The sequence below is a fragment of the Melozone crissalis genome, unplaced genomic scaffold, assembly GCF_028551555.1.
Source record: "Melozone crissalis strain CALT ecotype California unplaced genomic scaffold, PUWL_Pcris_2 ptg000014l_1, whole genome shotgun sequence".
Lineage (NCBI taxonomy): Eukaryota > Metazoa > Chordata > Aves > Passeriformes > Passerellidae > Melozone > Melozone crissalis.
Genome location: NW_026535792.1, coordinates 10,777,330 through 10,799,424, shown reverse-complemented (window position 1 = coordinate 10,799,424; position 22,095 = coordinate 10,777,330). Strand labels below are relative to the sequence as shown.

At 39.9% G+C, this 22,095-nt stretch overlaps 1 protein-coding gene across 2 annotated transcripts; it reads right to left on the bottom strand.

Moving 5' to 3' along the window:
* Positions 1-39: 39 nt before the first annotated feature.
* Positions 40-17,341, bottom strand: MYEF2 (myelin expression factor 2). Of its 2 annotated transcripts, XM_054272488.1 has the most exons (17): positions 17,145-17,341; positions 12,439-12,668; positions 11,178-11,230; positions 9,899-9,906; positions 9,694-9,787; positions 8,642-8,833; positions 7,822-7,975; positions 7,363-7,412; positions 7,213-7,276; positions 6,977-7,078; positions 6,727-6,777; positions 6,584-6,652; positions 6,213-6,311; positions 3,895-3,966; positions 2,465-2,667; positions 2,303-2,354; positions 40-575 (listed from the first exon to the last, which is right to left on the bottom strand). In XM_054272488.1, the coding sequence occupies exons 1-17, from the start codon at positions 17,339-17,341 to the stop codon at positions 412-414; spliced, it is 1,854 nt and encodes a 617-aa protein (XP_054128463.1). In that variant the 3' UTR covers positions 40-411. The 2 variants fall into 2 exon arrangements, with proteins under 2 accessions (XP_054128463.1, XP_054128465.1); XM_054272490.1 differs by lacking the exon at positions 3,895-3,966.
* Positions 17,342-22,095: the final 4,754 nt, after the last annotated feature.

Sequence of the window (22,095 nt, the reverse complement as noted above, 5' to 3'; positions counted from 1 at the left end):
ATCAGAAAACACTAAATAAATCCCACTATGCAATCTGGAGATTAACAGAGAAAATGGCTTATTTTATTAAAAACAGTATAACCATTCATTTAAACTGAATGACTAGAGACACTTGGCCTAATTTTCCAAAGGCACTGAGCATCCAAAGCATCCCCAGTCTATAGGGACCTGCAGGTGCTCAGTGCCTCTAAAAAAAACAACAAAAATCAGGCGAATTGTCTTTAAAAACCAAACATAGTAAGATTCAGTTAACAAGTATCACAGTATATTAAACACTATACTGTTAAAGGCTGGTGGGATTTAAAAGTTCCTTTTTACAGCTTTTGTAAGCATACAATGTTACTAAAAATGACTTACTAAGACAGAGAAGCTAAACAGACATAGGAATGTTCCTGAACACACAGTTTTAAATTATGCATTGCGATCCAAGCGGACATCAATTTCTCTGCCACTGATTTTTATGCCGTTCATTATCCTACAGGCCTTTTCAGCAGATTCTGGTGAGTCAAATCTGACTGTTCCACAGCCCTTTGATTTTCCATTCTCCATTTTTATTTCTGCAAACATTACATGACCTGAATAAATAAGTTAAACAGCAGTTATTTCAAGTCCTCAGTGTACTAACAACTTAACTCAGAAGTAATAAAAGAAAAAACTTAAGTATAATCTAGGGGAACATATGAAATTGGCACTTTCAGACTGATGGTACACTCACTCATTCAGGCAAGGTGACATGAAACAAAACAGCAGGAAAGAATCCAAATCCAGATCTGCTATCTCAAATCTTTCCTGAAGTGTGCCTGTATTTGACCTCAAGTTTAAACAAAGTGTCCTGTAAGACTCAGGGAAAGGTTTGTGTTTCATACTGACAAAAGTGTGAGTATTGAACTGTAGCTTAATCCAGTCCACCCTGTTCATGACAAAAACATACCAAAGCAATAGTCACAACCAAGCAATTTTGCTAAGAAGCTGCAGAGCAAAATTAAAGCAATAACCACAAAGTTACCAGGCTGGGAGTGGTGGAAAAGTAGCATGCACGATCCAATTCCTGCTGAGCTTCCTTGAGGTTGGACACTCAACTCACAAGGAAATATTTTTATAAAGATGTACCTCTGAGAATGTTCAGTTCCCTGGAGCTAATGAGTTTTTGGTTATGGTATGTTGTAGCACACCCCTCGTGAGCCCCTGAACATCACTAGGAAGAAAAAACTTTTCCCTGAAATACAAAGCCTTTTATTTTTAAATATCATGTAAGACTGTCCTTTCAGTTTTGAAAGAAATGGTACACTGGGAAACAGTCTCTGTATTTCTTTATGATACTGACATGAACACAATCTGTTGCTTATAATTCTTTAAAGCAACTGAACATAATTACTACATCTATTAGCTGACAGAGATACTGAAAAAAAGTTCTGAACTATCTGAAAGTTGCCCAGGAGGTTAAGACTGAGAAAAAAAGGAAAGAACCTGTTGTGCTATATCCTCCATCTACAAAGAAAACATCAACACCTTGTAATTTTTCATAATTAAACTGCAAGGTCTAATTTATAGCAATATCTCTAAACAGCTGTATGATGACTGCCTTAGGCATCAGCAGTATGTTTTAGATTATTTATCTTTTCAGTCTATCCAAAATAAGAAGTCATCCAGTAATTCAGTCAAAGCTCTCCGTTCTGAAAACGTGTTTTCAAAACATGTATTTTGACACTCAAGCTTTATTTTTAACTTATTTCTGTGAAAAGACCAACTTTTCTGAATTAGATAAAACCAAATATTGAATATTTGTAGCAAAATTTTATTTTTTAAGATGAAGGAGAACATACAGCCTGCAAATACTCTAATCAGGATCACCCATATATATAAAACCTGTAATGCTATTCTGGCAAAATTACTAACTCTGATTTGATGCAGCACCATTTCTAAAGTAATGCATGACCTGGACAGATCCAGGCTCCTGCACATATTTAACTCCTAGGAAACACTACATTATATACTTCTACTGGCCAGGGAATACGTCAAAAAAAGAAAAAAAAATCAAAGAGTAATTTTATTAAAGGAATAGGTTAAAGTTCATAGCAAGTGAGCACTCAGAGCCAACACAGCACATACTGTACCTTGGTCTTGTGTTCTGTCATGCCTAAAGATTATTTATATAACTCAAGAAAGCTGGGTGAAACAAGAAAAATTAAGCTAGCCAGACTCTTCTTCAGAGTCAGACAACAGTCTTCCTGTTATTATCTAATAAACACCACATAACACCTGAAGTCCATAGAGATGAACAGGGTAAGGTTCATATACATACCACATTGACTGAATTTCTCCTTTAGCTTCTGCCAGGTCAAGTCAAAAGGAAGCTAAAATAAAAAGGTATTATTGGTAACAAAATATTACAATGAGAATAAGAGCATGTAATCAAACATACCCACAAAATAAGCTTGTGATTCCTATATATTCCATTGCTTACATTTCTCACAAATATCTGGTTGCCTTTGGAGCCCAATCTCTCTCTCATGCCACCTCCCATCGGGCCAGGCCCAAATCCTCGATCGATGTCCATGTTCCTGTCCAGGCCTCCACCCATGGCGGGTCCCATCCGATCAAAGCCGGAGCCCATCCGATCCATTCCCATTCCTCCAGCCATATTGTTCATACCACCCATGCCACCACCTACACAGAGAGAGATGGAGGACAAAATAAAATCGCCTTTTAGCAATAAACACACAAGTATTTGGGATAAAATAAAGTTCTTGTGTCAGGAGAAGTATAACTTTATTAAAAGTGCTGTAATATAAACCGTAACTTTTATACGTGCACAGTGATTTATCAAGGAGCATGGCCAGTATTTTAAGACCAAGTATTATACAAGATCTAGAGTGTCAGCTCTAAAATAGTAAAACCAAACTGCATCAGGCTATAAGTCATACCATCTAATGTAGCAAAATGTTGAACACAAGAATTCAAAGTCTGTCTTGTTTAATTTAAAAAAAATATGATATCTTTTACCAGAAAGATCAAATAAATAATTGTGGCAATACTTAGATACAGGTAATTGGACCAGATATACAACTGTTTATTTGGCTTCCTTCATTTATATCCAGCTTAACTTAATGCAGCCGTGCCCACACCTAACTGCAAAATCTTCTAGAGAAGGCTTTTTTTTTGGCCAAGAACAGAAGTTACTGCAAGTACTGTAAAGAGCATGAACTTTCCTATGTGTCACAGTTTAAACCCCGATAAAAGTACAACCACGGAATAAAATGTATTAATTCATTTATATAAGTAACTAAGAGCAATAGCATTCAAATACTATAATATTTCTGGATTCATAATTAAAAATTAATGTACAGTAAAACTATCAAGAACATTCACGAGGGACCCTGTCTTTAAGCCTTATGCCTTCTAAGATCAGCACTAGCAAGATTTTAGTTTCTCATCTGCTATAGACTGAGGAACTCAGAGAGTTTGCTGCAATACAAACTCAGTATTGGAGCTTTGCACAAAATTAAACTGGGGGATAATCTGAAATTCAAGGCTGACTTTTTATGTCAATGATGACATTACTGAGGTTCAGTTTTCATCAACTTTACTCAAATAACTCTGCCTGTCTTTTTTTCTGAAACACAAGTTTACTTTAATCACTTCTCCCTCCAAACTAGAAGTTGAAACCATTCCAAATCTAAGATTTAGGGAAAGACTCTATTAGCTAGTTTTCCTCTGAACTTTTACCTAAACATAACAGCTTTGAAAACTGTTAGACTTGTCACATGCAACAGAGTTCTACTTCCCTCAACAGCAAGACACTACACTACACCAAGTTCCTCTGATACAAGTAGGTGTACACGGCATTGTTACATTGCCTATGCATTTAGGTTCTATTGAAACAAGTTAACCTACTCATTCCAGATCTTACTGGGCCCATGCTAGGTGCTCCCATTCCTCCTGCAAAAACACCAATCATTGCACCATCTAAACAGAGAAAAATAACGAAGTGACATACACTGAAACCAGCAGTTAGTGCAAAAAACAAAGCCCACGCTAATGAAGTGCGCTGTTCTCAGTGTTACCTGGCAATATTCCTCTATAAGGACACGAGTGTGTGCCTTTACTATACAAACTGAATAGGAACACCTTGTAAGTAAAGTTAGTTTCTCCTTTCCTACTACAGGATTTAGGCTACTCTGATTTCTTTCTAGCTTTTTTCCCCTCTGACAGCCTGCCAGCAGCACAAACATGGTAAAACTAAATGGGCCATTTCCCACATTGGGAAAAAAAACTTCAAAATTCAAGGCTTCATCTTATATGAACTTGATAGTATAAAAAGTCAACAATTCTGTTGCAAATCAAACATCCTCAATTCCATTCTGATACTATAGCTCAATCAAAGACACCTTCCTTGATTTCAAGGTTACTAAAACCAAATGCCTTCACAGTATTTCTTTCTAAGATACCACTAACCTAAATACTGTAACAGGAGTACATCAGGGCCTTCCCTGATCAAACACAGTATCTATTAGAAGTCCCTACAATTTCCTTCCATTATTTAAGGTGAAGCTGGGAATCTCTAATCTGGGTTCTCAGGACACTATTCAAATGGGCAGATCACTGACAGTTTGTAAATTGAAGCGTGCTGGATCTACTGAATGAAAGACACCCCCATCAGTTTCTCACAATGGCCCTGTTCATAAATTTTTAAACCAATGTGTTACCTGAAGACTCAGAAGCCTACTGCTTGCAGAAACATTTATAACTTAAGTGGCCTTGCATTTTCACTCAAGCAACCGATGTTTCTGCAAGTAGCCAGAGTGAAAGCATACACTTGATTTCTAAGACATTCATTCCAAGGCATTAAGACTAGCTTAAAGGACAAGCTTATTATGTTCTTACCACTTCTACACAATTATCAGTATTGAAGAGAAGCACACAACAGTTACCCTTTTCTATAACTTGCCTCAACTAATACAATTTAAAAAAAACCCAACTTTTATACCAGATGAACCTTATGCTCTTAGCAGTTCTTCTCTTTCAAGGTGGTGAATTAAGGGAATGGAAAAGTACAAGAAACATGGAAGAGGAAGAAGAGCTGTCTCCTATAATGCATTTTGTGTTCAGTTTCGGGCCCCTTACAAGAAGAAAGGCATAGAGGTGCTGGAGTGTGTCCAGAAAAGGGCAACACAGCTGCTCAAGGCTCTGGAGCACAAGCCTTGTGAAGAATGGCTGAGGGAGCTGGGGTGCTCAGCCTGGAGAGGAAGAGACTCAGGGAGAACCTTTCTGCTCTCTGTAACTATCTAAAAGGAGGCTGCAGAGACATGGGGTCAGTCTCTTCTACCAAGTAACAAGCAATAGAACAAGAGGAAACAGCCTCAAGTTAAACCAGAGAGGTTCAGATTGGATATTGGAAAAAATGCTTCAAAGGAAGAGTTGTCAGTCATAGGAACAGGCTGACCAACAAAGTGGCGGCGTCACCATCCCTGAAGGGATTTAAAAGACGTGTACACGTGGCTCTTGGTGACCTGGTTTAGCGGTCAACCCAACCTCGGCAGTGGCTGGACTCGGTGATCTTCTCCAACCTAAGGGATTCTGTGATTCACCCAGGTAATAGCAGAGTAACAAAGGGCAAGAAGGCTCTGCTGTTGAGCTCTTCCACACCTCTGAAGATGGAAGAGTAACTCATCCGAGGGAAGCCCACTGCCAACAAGACATCATCTATAAACAAAATAATCCTGGCTCAGTTACAGAAGAGGCCAATAAATACCATTCTGAGCTACAGGAGCTCAGAATGCAGGACAAAAACTGAGGGCACCAAAATCCAACACTCCTGTCCAATGCTACCTGATCTGCAGTAGAAACAGTACTATACCCACCATGCATTTGCAGACAGGCTCATGGAATGTACAAAGGCTGTACATGGACACTGTGTTCAGGATTATCAGAAGCATATACTTCAACACCCCACAGATTTAATACCTCACAAAATATACAGCATGAAGATAAATGCTTTCCTCAAACAGCTATTCCATTTATATTTTACATAGGGAAAAAAACCCTCCACATCTGAACCCCTGTCTTAAGTGGTGACTGTAATGAACATTCAGATTCCATCCTTACAGTAATGACTGGGGAAGAAGAGACAGAAGATGACCAAATGAAACCAGGTCTCCTTCTAGCAAAATTCTTCCAATACTACGTCACAGAAAATTTAACAGTTACCATACCCATCCTTCCAAAAGACTCTCCAAAACCACGGTTCAATGCCATGTCACCACGACCAAATTCTCTTTCCATATTTGCTCCCATTCCACCACGGAACATTTCTGGAAAGAACAAAGCAAAAATCAGGAATATTCTGTTATTCACACCTGAGTTGATGCTCCTACAACACTTGTTTCACAGCCACTTGTTTAAATAGAAGAGAGTCTAATGCACAAGTCAGAGGCACCTATTACACACTCAACTCCCCTGCCAGTTCCCAGGCCTCCACTCATACAACTACTTCCTTTGAACTGATCTATATTACCCACCCCTAAATGGAGTTTTTAATAAATATTAGAAAACTAGTAGGTGTACAGGAACGGTGTTCAACTACCTCCCATTCGGTTGACTCCAAACCCTCCCATGTTGGGCATTCCTTCCATCCCACGAAATCCAGGAAGTCCTGCAAAATAAGGAAAAGTGTTTTCTATACAGTATTAAAGAAATATTTAATGCAAAAAACTTCATTGCACGTACCGCCTCCCATTCTACTCATTCCACCAAATCCTGGGCCGTCTATTCCCATACCTTTAAACCAAAAAGATAAACAACACTTAGTACACCCTAATGGATTTTTTAAAAGTCAGAGTTAAAATCTCAAAAGCACACTAGACAAGGCTTGCTTTGTCAAAACTCTGTCAGTTCTGTGTTGCACAAATGGCAACTTTAAACTTTAAAATCTTTAAACTAGCTCCGTATAACTTAAAAATGAAGAATCTGGATTTACCTCCCGGACCCATGCTCCCCATTCCACCACCCATGCTCAGCTGTGTTGCACTGATGGGCTGTCCACCTGGTCCAAGTCCCATACCAATGCCACCAAGACCACCTCAAAAACAAAAAAAAAGTATGATCAGAAGAGAGACATTCCTCTGTATCACAGAGACCACAGTAAGCAAAAGTGTGAAAACACAGATCACCATATACTAAGTGCAAGGGGCAGAAAACAGAGCAGACACTCACGAGGTAATTGAGAGCTTTTGCTGTCCACAACACGGAAGTCTTCATGAGGAACTGATTTGTCATCCTGACAAAAAACAAGCATGGAATGCTATGATCCTTTCAATGTTTTGGCAGAGACATATAAAGTAGAAAGAAATGAAAGCAATTTACCATTTTTACATGCATGGGTCTATCAAACAGGAATTGTCCATTGAACATAGCTGAAGAAATGCAAGTCAAGGAGTCTTAAGAAGGCAATTTAACTGTTTCTGAAGAATCAATGTAATAACTTATTATATTTCTGTACAATTGCTCTGAGTCTTATCCTTCCCTACCGTGGCTTTAGAAACACAATTCAAGGGCCAGAAGATGCAATACAAGCTGTTAGGTACACTGAAGGTAATTTCACAATTGTCACACTGACGGGTATTTTAATTTTGTTCAGCATCATGAGGAACTTTTAGAATTTAGTAGTATATTCAGGCATTACAAATGCAATCTGGACAGTATTACACTCTAGTCCCTGTATCACAGCTACAAGGCAAATAGGCACCATTTGTAAAACTGCGCTGCCAGAACCATTAAAGACTAATCAATATATGATCAATTATTTTCCAAAGCCAAGGATACATATTGCTTGAACAGCTTCAATTGCTTGTTCAAAGGTAACTGTCCCCATTCCTCGACTCTTGCCATCTTTATCTTCTTTGATGTCTGCACGCTTCACAGTTCCAGCAATGCTGAATACCTCCTTCAGTTTCTTCCAGCCAACTTTGAAGTCAAGCTTAAACACAGAAATACATCAGTGATGTCAGTGCACATCTCTGTTCTGCTATTACATTTGGAAGAGATTTTCTGCATTGCTGTTAACTCTTCATTGACAAAATGGTTGAAAATTGTAAATAGTTGAGATTTTGCAATACACGCACTGTGTCAAAGTCCAAAAAATCACCATTTGAACACATATGTACAATATGTACATGTATTTTACTTTAATTAACATACTACCATTGGGTTGGTTCTTGAGAAGAGCAGCTGTAATTACACAAGACCTCATATAAATACAGTAGTCTTTTGTGCTAATAAAGAACTTGAACCATTGCATTTGTTGGAACTTTATTGTGTTAGTCTAAAGTAACTAGCAAGATAAACTTAGGTAAGCTGACATACATATTGAATAAAAAACAAATGCAACTGTAAATAGTGAAAAGATGTATAAAATAGCTTTGAATCAACAGATGACTGCAATAATTAGAAGTGCATGTCAGTCTCAAGAGTTTAATGTATCCTTCCATGTCCAAAATCTGAATACATACCCAACGCTTTCAATTCAATACACTAACTGTGAACTCTTTCCAACCTCCTCTTAATATTAAATCTGAACTACACAGGTGTAAGATGTCTTACAAAGATCAAACAATAAAGTTATAAAATACAGTTTGAAGCTTACATTGGCAACAAAAATCGTGGAACCAAGCCTGCCTGCTTGCAAATTACTGATAACCTCGGGAGGAATGTTTGGATTATTGAGAATAGAAGGTGGTAAATTCATCATTCCAGGTGCTGCATCAGGTCCATGTGCTCCTGGAAACTGCCCTCCTCCCCGCTGCAGTGCCCTACGAGCATGTTCCCCTTCAGGATCCTGAAACGTGGACACAAACAAAGCCACTTAACCATCAACAACCAGACTGGCAACAAACAAAATGGTACTATTTGAAACTCTGCATAAACCCATCAAAATTATCAACTAATAAATACACTTGTCCATGTCAGAGGGATCATGAACTGAATTAGCATGGAGCCCTAATTCCCTCACCTCTAGAGGTGGGTCCTTTCAGATGAGGGTTGAGGCATATTGGCAAAGCACTTGTTGAGGAAGCGTGCACTGCCACTTCACATGCTGTACCTAGCCTATGGACAAGTAGAAAAGATTTCAAGCTAAAGGACTGTCAGTCTAGCACTTTCTCCAAGAATTGAATTAATTTAAGTAGGTGGTGGTTTTGTATCATTTATTAATACCATTATTAAAATTGTAACAGGACAGGAAGAACTGCATCAGATACCATCATATTACAGCACTACAATAGAAATGTTGACATTATTTCACTTTCCAGACAGCACAACTTCTCTATTTCCAGCCCCACTTTTGCACATATGTAGTGGTCTAATAATTAGCTCATTCTGTGTCATATTTGAAGCAGGGACACAATGCAAACAGAGATTACCTAGGTTGGAAAAACCCTAAGGTAAGAATATGAAGTAAAGCTGTTTTAACAGAAAACAGCGTTAGATTATTTTGACTTTAAGACATGCTTTTGTCAGTTTACTCAGCATAGTATCCAACCTTCTGCAAGCCAACAGGCAGTTCAGCTCATCAATAAAAATTCACAAAAAAATGAAACTGGAAATTGCACATCTAAGACTCTCAAAACCCTGTATGGTCATCTCAGTAGCTTTAGTATCTTCACCATTTCCAATTCAAAACAGCAGCAATAAACATACCTCTTTAATATTCAGGGGTCTTCCACTAAGATCATATTTGTTCATAGTGTCTAATGCCTTCTTAACAAATTCTTCATCTTTAAATTCAACCACACTTAGAAAGAGATCAAAACATTTAGAGTATTAAAATAAAGTTGATCATGCCAAATCTAATAGAATGTTTGGATAGCAGTGTGCTTCTACACACATAAAAAAAGAAACTTACCCACAACCCTATATCCACGAGATTTGTCATCATATGTAAAGAGAAAACAAGCAAGAAAAAAAAAGAAGTCAGTTAGCACATATGACAGAACAATGAAGCTTCTAGTTAAAGATCCCAGCTCACTGTTAAGTAACTATACAAGTTATTTTCAGCTTCAAAATGCATAATATATGCTCTTTAGTGGTAGCCAATCTGAATTTCTCCTACTTTCTCAGCATACATACCATTCAGATGCAAGAGAATACATTGTCTCTTATGCTCTTTGAGTCAAACCAGAATTGGAAAAATGCCACACAGATCCATGTAAGGACAACCGGGAAGAGGAGGTGGGAGGGAAAGGGTGGAAAGAAAATAACCCCAAAACAACCAAAAACCAATCAAGACACTCATCACGTCATTAAAAGTTGTCCACTAACCACAAAATTAAAATCTACCTACATCAAGTACACCACTACAATGAAAAAGCAGTCTGCATACCTCTTCAGTACTACAACATAATTGAGCAATTACAAGAAAATAACCTTATTGACTGCACCAGCATCCTTCTAATCAAGCAAAGAGTTGAGGATTTCTTAAAGCATAGCAAAGCTGACAGCATGTTTTAGTTTTAACAAGTATTAAAGAAAGTAATTTACAACAACTGATACAACCTCAGTTAAAACTCAAACCTGCATTTCTCATGTTCTTCACTGCAGGTTTGGAGCTGCTATTGGCCAAACTTTTGACTATTATTAAGAAGACAAAGGAACTTTAACAAACTTCACTATTAGTGCCTCATTGCTGGCACTCTGTTGGCTACCAACCATCTCCATTCATTTAGTTTTAAGAAAGTAAATACATTAAGCCAGTGTTTAAAAGTACCAATCCTGCAAAGCCGTGAAATCAGGCACTTCACCCAGTATATTCTTAGCTAACATTTTATACTTATTGGCTCCAAGAAGAGCATACTACACTAACAAAATTTAAATAGAATGATTGGTTTATTGAACATCCTTTATATGAAACAGATTTGTACCAAGACAAAGGTGTTGGCTAAAAAGAAGGATTAAGTAAAAGCCATTTGTTAACATTTATAGAAGTACTTTGTCCCTTACAACCAACTAGTGTGAGTTGCATGAAGGTGTCAGACTACTTCTAATAGAGAATCCTCAAGGCTACCTTAATGAAAATCAGTGTAAAAATGAAACTTACTTTCCAATAACTGGTACAGGTATTATACAAAAATAAAACTGCTGAGGAACTTTTAAACCTCTAGCAGATTGTTGCCCACGGCACTTACCCTTGATTTTCCTTCAGCATCCTTAAACAGCTCCACGTATGTAACCTCACCAACTACATAAGACATACAAAGGGAAAATACCAAGAGACAATGCATTTAAACACCAGTATCTTTCTTTACTGTGCCCCTGTGCACAAGTCTACAGAGAATCACCTATTATTCACCAACAATCAAAACCAGACCAACCATACCTCCTGTCAATGGCTATATAATTTGGCTATTTTCAGAAATATGCAGCAGCCACATTCTCAAAACTAAAAACAAACAACTATATTTAACCTAATTCATACTAGAGATCATATTTTGGCCAGTATGATATAGTTGGTGAACAAATTCAGATATACACAGTCCCTTAACCTAACAAATGAAACGTCAACGTTCACTGAAAAGTGTTACATTTATCATCCTACTCACAACACCTGTTTTAAGGTGACTTTCTACCTGAATATCTTCAATCAAAAGTTTGCCTTCAGTAATAACCAAATTTACACATCAAATATTTCACAGCAAGCGACTCACTTTCTAAAGTAGGAAGTTTAAGTAAATAAACCAATCAAATAGTCACGTCACCTTACAACAGATAAGCCAGCAGTTACAGAAGGGGGGTCTGGCATTTTTCACAGCCTAAAAGCCAAGTGTGCTTTGCATTACTTTTGAAGAATCAATTTTTCAAGGAAAACACAGAACTAACTTTTTACAAAATCCATATGTTATCATTATTTTACCCCAAATTTAAAATTAAATTTTTGGGGTAGTCAGGTTTCTCTATCAGAACTGCAACAATAGGAACAAGCTTTTAATACAAAGCTCCAGACAAACAGTCATGGCAGTAGTGACAATGCAGACCAAGTTAATGCCACAGCCAGATTCCACCAAAGAAATACAAAACAACTTTTGAAAGACATCCCTTATTATTCAGGTTAACACACTTAATGTGTTGCTTAAATACAAAAGCCCTTAGAGAAAAAAAAATCTACAAGAACTACCACTAGACAAAACACAATCTCTTTGAGAACTCATGAGGTCATGCATATACTCTCTACTATCACACCAGAATGGCAGAAGATTGTGAGCACTTCATTTACCCAGCCTACCCTGCAATGCAATTGTCTCGGATGAAAGAGGGGGAAGGGAGATAGATGTACCAAGTACAGCCCAAAACAAAAAAACTCAAATCAAATCTGTGTGGCTCAAAGGACACATGGGTTGCATTTAAGCCCCACTGGTTTCTGTGTGAAGTGTATTACAAGGAGTAAGTTACCTTTCTCTCTCATCAGGTCTTTAATAGCTTGCCATTTCATGTCATACGGGATGTTGCTAATGAAAACCCGATTGCGATTAACGGCCTTCTTGTCTGCAGAGCCTGCATTCTTCTCCTTTGCATAGGGGTGGAATCTATTCTTGTTTCCAAGAGAAGGGATTGCCTTTGCTTTTGCAACAAACTTTTCTTTCACAGGTGCTTTCCCTTCTTTTGCTGTCTCATCATTATCCCTACATTAAAAAACAAAAATCCAAACAAAAACACTGTTAGTCTTGTGTTGGACCATTAGACTATCCCACTTCCTACTTATATAACTGAGTATTTCCCATGCTATTGGAATTCCCAGGATGTCAAATGCTGCTTTTCAAATTAGGAAAAATAAATTCATGCTATCAGAGTAATTCCAAAATACACTGCTTTATCAAGAACAAAAAAATGTTCCAATGCTAAGTAAAGAAAGTACATCTTACTAATTAACTTTCATTCCATTTCACAGAGTCATAGAATCCTAGAATGGTTTGAGTTGGAAGGGACCTTAAAGATCATTTAATCCCAAGCCCCCTGCCATGGGCAGGGACACCTTGCACTAGATCACCTTACTCAGGGCTCCATCCAACTTTTACCACTTGCAGGGTTGGAGCATCCTCAACTCTGGGCAACCTGTGCCAGCACATCCTGTCTGTCAAGACTCAGAAAGATGGAACTGCGAAACTACTACAAAGACCAAAACAGAAAGAGTGAAAAATGACCTAAAATACCCAAAAATGACCTAAAATACCCATGCCTTGGTGCTTTGCTAATTTTCACACCTCACTTGGACAAGTTACAGGATATTCACCACAGAAGGGTGGGACTAGAAACAGTTTAAGCCTGAGAGCTGAAACACCTCGAGATGCTTAATTCAATGGAATTCAATATATCAAAATCAACTCCAATAGGTTTTATATCAAATTATGTTTTATCTACGCCATAAATGACTTTTATTCACAATTTGTGTCAGACTACTGTTAGAAATTAAAATCCAGCTAAGAACAACAATGTTTTTTCAGTTTCACTGCTTAACACTACTAGAATTTTAGAACTTATTAAATGCATAGGAAACAGCTGTATTAAGCCATGCTATGAATCTAAGACTAATTAAGTAATTAGGTATTATCCATTAAAACAACAAAGCAGTCACCTCCTCGGTCTTTCAAAACTTCACCAATAGCACCAAAATACTCCTTTTAAAATATTTTTATTTTTTAGATGAAAATTGGCTGCTTTTCCTTTACAGCAGTCCAAATCTCAACTTCAGTAAGACCATACATTTTCAACAGAATTAGAAGAAGTATCTGTAACTCTTCAGCATTCCTGATATTGTTATTATCACAAGGTCATTTAGCATGCCAACAGGGGCTCAAGGAGCCTGAATTGTTACTTTTAAAAAAGAGAACTGCTGAACTGAAAGAATTCACTGAATAAAGCCACACAAATGTGATCCACTAAACAGATGCTACTTAGAATCTTTAACTACACATCACTGTCTATTTAAAGAGAAACTTTAAAAGTACTTTTACAGAAACATGTATTTTAAAAAGCCAGAATTAGCATCTTGATTTAGAACAATTAGGAGGAGATGTCCTACAGGACTGACAGAAGTGGATGATTGTGAACCCTCCTCCTTAAATTACATCACTATCTTTACTATATTTCTCACATCTCAGAAGGCTTAGTTTTTATCTCATTGAGACACTTTGGAAGGTTTCAGGCATTTCAGTTTTACAACCACAACATATGGCAAAAGCAGTGATTTTGATTAACTGACAAGTTTTCAGCTCTCTGCACAGTTAACAAAAGTGAGTAAGTGGCAGTCCTGCACTCAAAAGCACATGCAAGGAGCTCCTACTGAAGCCTGGGCATTTTTCAGGGAGGAATACATTCAAATACATCCATATTTCTCCCTGACTTTTTCCCCAATTTTGAAATAGTCCCACGGTATTAACTTCACAGTCCTTGTGTTTATATGTGGATTAAGAGTGGATTAGCAACTGGGAAATGCATGGATACTCCCCTGGGACAAGTATTTGTAAAATTTAAAACATCTCAAGTCAACAACATGTTATCTGGTTCAAGCTTTCTCCAAGTCCTGCTGCATCATCCCTCCTCCACACCATTCTGTGTGACAACACGATTCTTATGTGGCTGTACAGTGAAGTGAAATGAAGGGAACAATGCAGGAACTGGAGGGATTCTAGGGAGGAGGCAAAGAGCAGAGTATCAGGTCTTCAGTCAGATCAGTTCCTTCCAACCCAACCCCATCTGCAAATGCAAAACTCCTGCCCAACCAGACTCCCAGTAAAAACCTGAGTTCTTCCTTAAGTTTTAGGATTACAGCAATGGATTCTCTTCAGCCTTTTAAGCTCTTTCCTACTTAGAGGATTATGAAACAGCCCCTTGGTGCTCAATGCAGTGCACAGGATGAGACAGGTCTCCAAACAGGGAATCCAGAGGCTCTGCAAGACCTGGCTGTACAAATCAGTAGAGAGCACAGAAGATACAAGCCTGGCATAAACTCCCAAATCTGGGAAACAAAGCCACCCTGCACTTGGTCTGGGAATCACAGCCAGGCTGCTGAAAATAGAGGATTAATTAAAGAAACAATCCTTCTTGCAAAACTCATCTGCCAAAACCAACACAGGCCAGGCTGGAGGCAGAAATCCTTTCACAACTCCTACCCTCCTCCTTGAATATTAACAATAACTTCAATCATAAATACATTCAAAGCAATGTCACATTACTCACCTACAGACCACAGAAAAGACAGACTCAGAAATTCTAAACTGACATTTTCATGGGGGGAAAACAATAATTTCTAATCTTTACTTTCTGTATGAGCTACAAATTTCATACATTAAATTAATATTTATATTTGCCTGTGAAATCACAGACCACCACTGTTCATAGGACTGGAAAAAAAGATGTCTACAATTAGTTCTCAAAAAAATGCATATGCTCATTGATCTGAAAGACCAATTATAGCTTTTGAAAAAAAAAAAAAAGCTTTTGAACTTTCCATGAAGTTTTGAAGACAAAAGACAAGCTTTCCATATGCCAGACTAGAGGCCTATAAATAATAAGCACAAGATACATCAACATGAAAGCCCTAAAACTTGATTTTTTTAAAAAAAACTTCTACTCCTCCTCCTCACAAGTGTCCACAATAAGATAAGCAGACAGAAATGGAAGAAGTTCTCAACATGTGATTTCAAAGCACATGGATCACTTTAGCTTTGCTGTGCTGAACAGTTCCACTGCCCAATACAAAAAACTCCGAGAAGTGTGCAAACCGAGTCAGGATTCCTCTCCAGTTTAATGAATGCTAAGCAAACCAGGTTAATAAAATCATTTTTTTAAGTAACACATTTCACCCACAGACTGACAGTTTAATCCTTTGTAAACCCGTTTGGGGGAAGATTAGAAACTGTATGTGAAAGAATAAGATTTGAATCTCTGTTAACAAGAGCCTGCCATTAGTTTCAAACTTCAAGTTGTGACTTCTACCAGGCAGAATGACTGGGATTCTTCATTTGCTTGTGAGGTTTTGGAGGCAAAAGAAGATACTGTTGACAGGAAGGATACAGAGAAAATATCTCATTTCAACAGCAGCAACCCCAAAAGGCAATAAAATTAATATGCCTAAAAAGGACAAAAAGGGTGACAATCATCCTGTGAAATTCAATTCTAATCTGTGCAGTTTGGAAACTGAGGGCCGGACTAGGGAAAAAGAAAACAAATCCACAAATTCCATTTTACAGTGAAGTGGAATTTATAGCTTGTAAACTAAACTAAATTTTACAGGGAGTCATGAAGTACATATTTATTCCTCCAGCTTTATATAGAAGATGATCCCATATGCATTTTTTTAAACACAACAGTATCAGAGCAGGGCTGCTTAGAACATGTCAAAACTTCACAGACGCCAGCAGCTTTGATGTACTGTAACAGTAAGTCTACTGTAAATGTGTTTTCCCTCCAAGATCTGAATGAGATTGGAAGAGATATTGAAATTCCAACGATCTGAGGCCAAAATCCAGCTCATGTAAAGAGTGACAACCTTCCAAGCCTGACATCAAGAACAACCACGCACACAAAGTTATTCATGGTATTGTTCCAGAGAGCCGGTATTTCCAGCTCCCTTATTCTAAGTTCCTTTTAGCCATACTACACAAGGCACAATTTTACATACTCTGTGTATGAAAATGTTACCGTTTCCAAGAAAACTTCATGTATGCATGTGCGGGGTTTGTTTTTAGAAAGTAAATTACTATAGGGCTGTCCTACCATTCTCACGTCAACAAAGACTAGTTCAACGGCTTTAAATAAAATCGTTTCGGCAAGAAGCGGAAACGTAACCGGCGCCAGCAGCGATGCGGAACACTCCCGGACGGGTATCCCGCGGGAACCGCCGGGTACCAGAGCCGGGGCTCGGAGCCCAGCCCAGCCCTGCCCTGCGGGGCGGCCTCGCACGCCCGGCCCTCAGCGGCGCTGCCCCGCAGCCGCCCCCTGCCCCGTGCCCAGGCCGCGGCCTCCCCGAGGGCCCCCCAGGCCCCGGCCCTGGCCCCGCGGAGGAGGAGCGATGGGGGCGGGGGGGGGTCCGGCCGCCTCCTCCCGCCGCCCCCCGGCCGCGCTGCCCCCGCCGCCCTCCCGGCCCTGCTCTCACACACATTTTGACGCCATTTGCGCTGCCCGCGCCGCTACCGGCTGCCGCGGCCGCCGCCGCCTCCTCATCCTGCGGCGGCTGTTGCGGCGTCTGTTGTTGCGGTGCCGGCTGCTGCTGCTGCGGCGGCGGCTGTGGCGCCTGGCCGGCCGCCTCCTCGACTCGGCGCGGCGCGGCCGCCTCCGCTCTGTCGCTCTCCGCCATGTCGTGCCGGGCCGCGGCCCAGCGACCGCCGGTTTGAAACGGGCCCCGAGCGCCTCGGCCTCGCCGCCCCGCGCCGCGCGAAGTCTCGCGAGAGCACCGCTCGCGGCCGGGGGAGGGCACGCGCGCCGAGGCTTTGTGCGTTGCCATGGCGACGCGGGATCGGGCATGGCCGGTCCTGCCCCTCACAACAGCCGCCTTCAGTGAGGCGCTGAAACACACAATACAGAAACAGCTCGGTGGGGAAAGACCCCGAGATCTTCAAGTGCACCCTTTAATACAGCACTGCTAAGTATGCCACTAAGCCAAGTCCCCAAGTGCCACATCTTAACGTCTTTTAAATCCCTCCTGCAATGGTGACTCCACCACTTCCCCGTGCAGCCTGTGCCAGTGATGGACAACGTGTTCCATGAAGAAATTTTTCCTAATAGCCAACCTAAACCTCCTCTGGTGCATTTTCTATCACTTGTTTCATGGAAGAAGAGACCAAGTCCCACCTGGCTACATCCTCCTTTCAGGCAGTCGGAAGCGATGATGTCCCTCCTGAGCCTCCTTTTCTCCGGGCTGAACTTCCTCAGACGGTCCTCACAAGACTCACGCTCCAGACGTGGCCACAGCTCTCTCCACAGAGAGCAGCAAGCATTGTCCTGGGGAAGGCTCTGAGATGATCAGAGAAAAGAATGATAAACAATTCTTATCTTCACTTGCTGCATCTGTTGTTCTGAACATGTGGAATGTATTATGGAGATTTTTTTACCAAAGGGTGATTTCTCAATTGGCCAGTGGTGATGGTGTTTAGATTCAACTGACCAATCTGGTTTGTCTGTATCAGACTGTCTGTAAGGGGATGGGTTTCTTTATTAATATAGTATAATAAAACGATTGATCAGCCTTCTGGAATCATGGAGTCAATGCTAATTACTACCTGGTGGGGACCCATGCTATGATACTCCAGGCCCTTGATCAGCTGCCCTTCTCTGGATTTACTTCCACACCTCAATGTCCTTCTTGCTGTGAAGGGCCCAAAACTGGGCACAGGATTCATTGTGCAACCTCGCCAGTGTGGGTAGAGGGGGATGCTCTAGTCCTGCTGGCCACACCATTTCTGATTAAAAATATCTTGCATGGTCTTTTTCCAAACATTTCAGTACCCTTCTACATGAATAGGATCTCCACATTCATCGTGAACTGAAGGCACCCGAATTCTGAAGGATTTGGACACAAAATCAACCTTTAACCTGTGTTGAGACAGCTCAGACTAAATATAGAATCATAGCATATGCTGAGTGGGAAGGGACTCATCAGGATCATCCAGTCCAACTCCTGGCCCTGCACAAAACTCCCCAAGAGTCACACCATGTGGCCTAGAGCATTGTCCAAACTCCTCTGGAACTCTCTCAGGCATGGTGCTGTGACCACTTCACCAGGGAGGCTGTTCCAGTGCTCAGCCACCCTCTGGGTGAAAAACCTTCTCCTGATCTAACCTAAACCTCTCCTGACTCAGCTTTGTGTTGTTTCCTCAGGTCCTTTCACTGCTCACCAGAGAGAAGAGATCAGTAGCTGCACTTCTGCTTGCCCTTGTGACAATGTCAAAGATCCCAATGAGGTCTCCCTCTGTCTCCTCCAGGCTGACCAAGTGACCTCAGTCACTCCTCATAAGACCTCCAGACACTCCACCATCTTTGCTGCCTCCTTTGGACACTCTCTAATAAGCAATATTTTTAAAAGAAGAAGAAAAGCATTTATCATTTGGACAAAGTTTAATCATTTTACTAACCACAAGTACAAAAGCATTTCTAAAGTGCTAACCAAATATTATATAAATATTTATATATAAATATTTATATATAAATATATAAATATAAGGAAAGCCATTCACTCCTCTGCAATGAATTTAGATTGGTGGCTTTTGGATAATCTGGCTTTTGGAAGTAACATCCTTATGAGCTGCTGGGACTCTCTTGTCTGTCCTCATGTCTGTCATAGCAGCTGTTGGTAACGTGAGATTTTGGAGAAAGCACTCAAAGCTGCTGCAAAACACCCAGTAACCTTCATTCCAGATGAAGGTAGAAAGGCATGTCCAGAGGTCTGATAAGAGAAGTAATTCTGTTCACATATTAACCATAATTAGATAAATATCTTGGTATTTGTGATAATGATCACTGCTGGAATAGTTAATGTTTACTTGATATTGCTGTCATTACATTTTACAGCTCTCACTTCTTTGGGATGAAGGGGAGTAATTCCCATGTTCAGGTTACCAGCCCCTCTGTTTGATTGTGCTTTGCACAGAGCATCTCAGGTGTTGGAATCTCCACTCCCTAAAGCAGCATTATGGCACCAAGCACTGAATTCCTGTGCTGATGGGCCTGTGGATGTAACAGGAGTTGCTCAGTTTCTAACACACAGTTTGCCACTTGTTCTGAATAATCTAATGGCTGTTTCAATTGCTGCCTCCCAGGTTTGTATGCCTTTTAGGCCTGTGGGTCCGGCTGAGGTGAAGTCAGTTTTCCCCAGAGCAGCCCTCAGTGCTGTGCTCTGCACTGGCAGCTGGAAAGGAGTTGGTAACACGTTGGTGTTTGCTGGGGCAGCATCACAGCTGTGTCTCCAACATTCCCCTCTCACCAGTGGGCTGAGGGTGGGCAAGATCTTGGGACAGGACATAGGCAGGACAGCTCACCCAAACTATCCAAAGGGATATTCCACAAGATTGACCCAGCACAGCCCAGTGTGCACGGTTTTGTACCAGTAAACTGTTGTCACACAATGGGTTTTGCAGCAAATACTCAGAACTCCACAATCCATATACATCCCAGTTCTGTATTAAGGCTGCACTGGGGCAAAGTGTGGCTAAAAGCCTGGAGGAGTTATGGTGGCTTTGCCCTGTCTCCCTCACACCACAACTCCAATTTAGAGCATTCTGTTCAGCTCAATTGCCTGTGTCAGGATTTTTATGGGAGTCTTGCCTCCTATTCTACAAGTCTCACACACAATCACTCAGTATTTCTGTCTACAAAGAACAATCATAAAAATGGGAAAATAATGCCACAAAGAGCTGTTAGGGACCTGACAGGGGTGAACTGGAATTAAAAAGTAGAATTTATTTGGTCTACTAAACTGTGTTGAAAAATATTTAAGTTTTTCCCTAGGAAAACTCGAGTATAAAATGATTGAAATAATTATTATTTTTTAAAATCTACTTACCATAGTTAAGTGAAAAAAATGAACCACTGTCTTTCCATGCCATTTCCTGTGCTGAGAGTTTCCTTTGTTACACACTACTGGTCCCTCCTGAGAATATTGTTAAATCATCTTTTGATATACAGTCTTCCAACATCTCTTCTGCCTCTGTTCATGTTCTTAGAGAAGACATTCAAGATTTCTGAGAAATGTTCCCATTAAAAGGGGATCCTTCATTTAGTATAACACTGTTACAAGTGTTCTTAATCTCCTGTCCTAACAAATTCCTCTTATCATCCCCTAACATAAATAGTGTTTCACACTTATAGGTAGGGTGTATGGCATAATGGCTGTATAGTCTTGGCAAGCACAGAGTTGACAGCACTAATTTACACACAGAGTTGAGGATAATGGAATATTATTCATGTTCTTGCATATATATGTAAATATAAGCAACTGTAAAGGAACTACTATTGAAAGTGTCTTGTACAAGTAGTTACTGAGGTAAAATAATTATGTGTATTTTAAGTATCAGCATTCTTTTCAAAACAGGAACTCTCCAGTTAATTCAAGTCTCAAGTCCTCAGTAACAAACAAGGCATAGCATCCAATATGCTAATGAACAAATATGTATCATCATCCTTTTAGAAAGGACCACTTTAATTCATCTTTTGTTTATCTCAATTTTTTTTAAAATTTTGTTTCTAAATTTTGTTTCTGAATAAATCATGATCAAAAGCAGTTCATCAATATTTTTATCAGGTAGAACTTGTGAAAAAACTCTATGTTCCTGAAAGTCAGTTTGTATGGAACTTCATAAAATGGGAACTTTGAGTATCAGAGCTTTTAAATCCATTTGACTTTTTTCTTGTAAATTACTGTTTTCAGTTGTCACCTATATGAGAGAGAGCAGAGCAACCTGCATGGTGGATATGTCACACATAATTTTTCTTCTTCTGTTTGCCATGGTACCTAAACATGCCTAGCATTTTTTAGACCCTGTCCCTTCTCCAGGAAGCCCCAAGTACAGCTGGAGAAGGACTCCTTTAGCAATATATTTGCTTTGTAAATATTTTTTACTTTCATACCTTATCTAAAGATTCCTCTTTGCAGAGACACAAGTATTTCCAGACCAGTCTGCACTGCCTAAGGCTGCACCCAACCTACACTGCTTTACTTTGTGCTAAAAAAAAATAAAATTAACCCTACTCTGCAACTGGCACCCTCTTTTGCATACTTATAGTGGACCTATAGTAAAACAAATACTATTTCCCCCAAAGGCTCTCTTTGCATTTAAGCATTATCTTTCTGGACAGAGAAACAGCATGGTATCAGTCACACAGGAGACCTGCTCTACTTGATCTGCAGTGACCTAACTTCTTTGTCCCCCATGGCAGGCCTACATCTCCTTAAGTCTCATAAAATTTTTCTTCAGTGTTGCGCAACCCTTGACCACAGCTTGAGTCTCAATGTTAATCACCCATTTTTTATCCCTAAAAGGCTGCATAGGACCAGATTTTGATGGCACTTTTACTGTTCCTACATGGAAACAATTCACATTACCCCTCTTCCCCCAG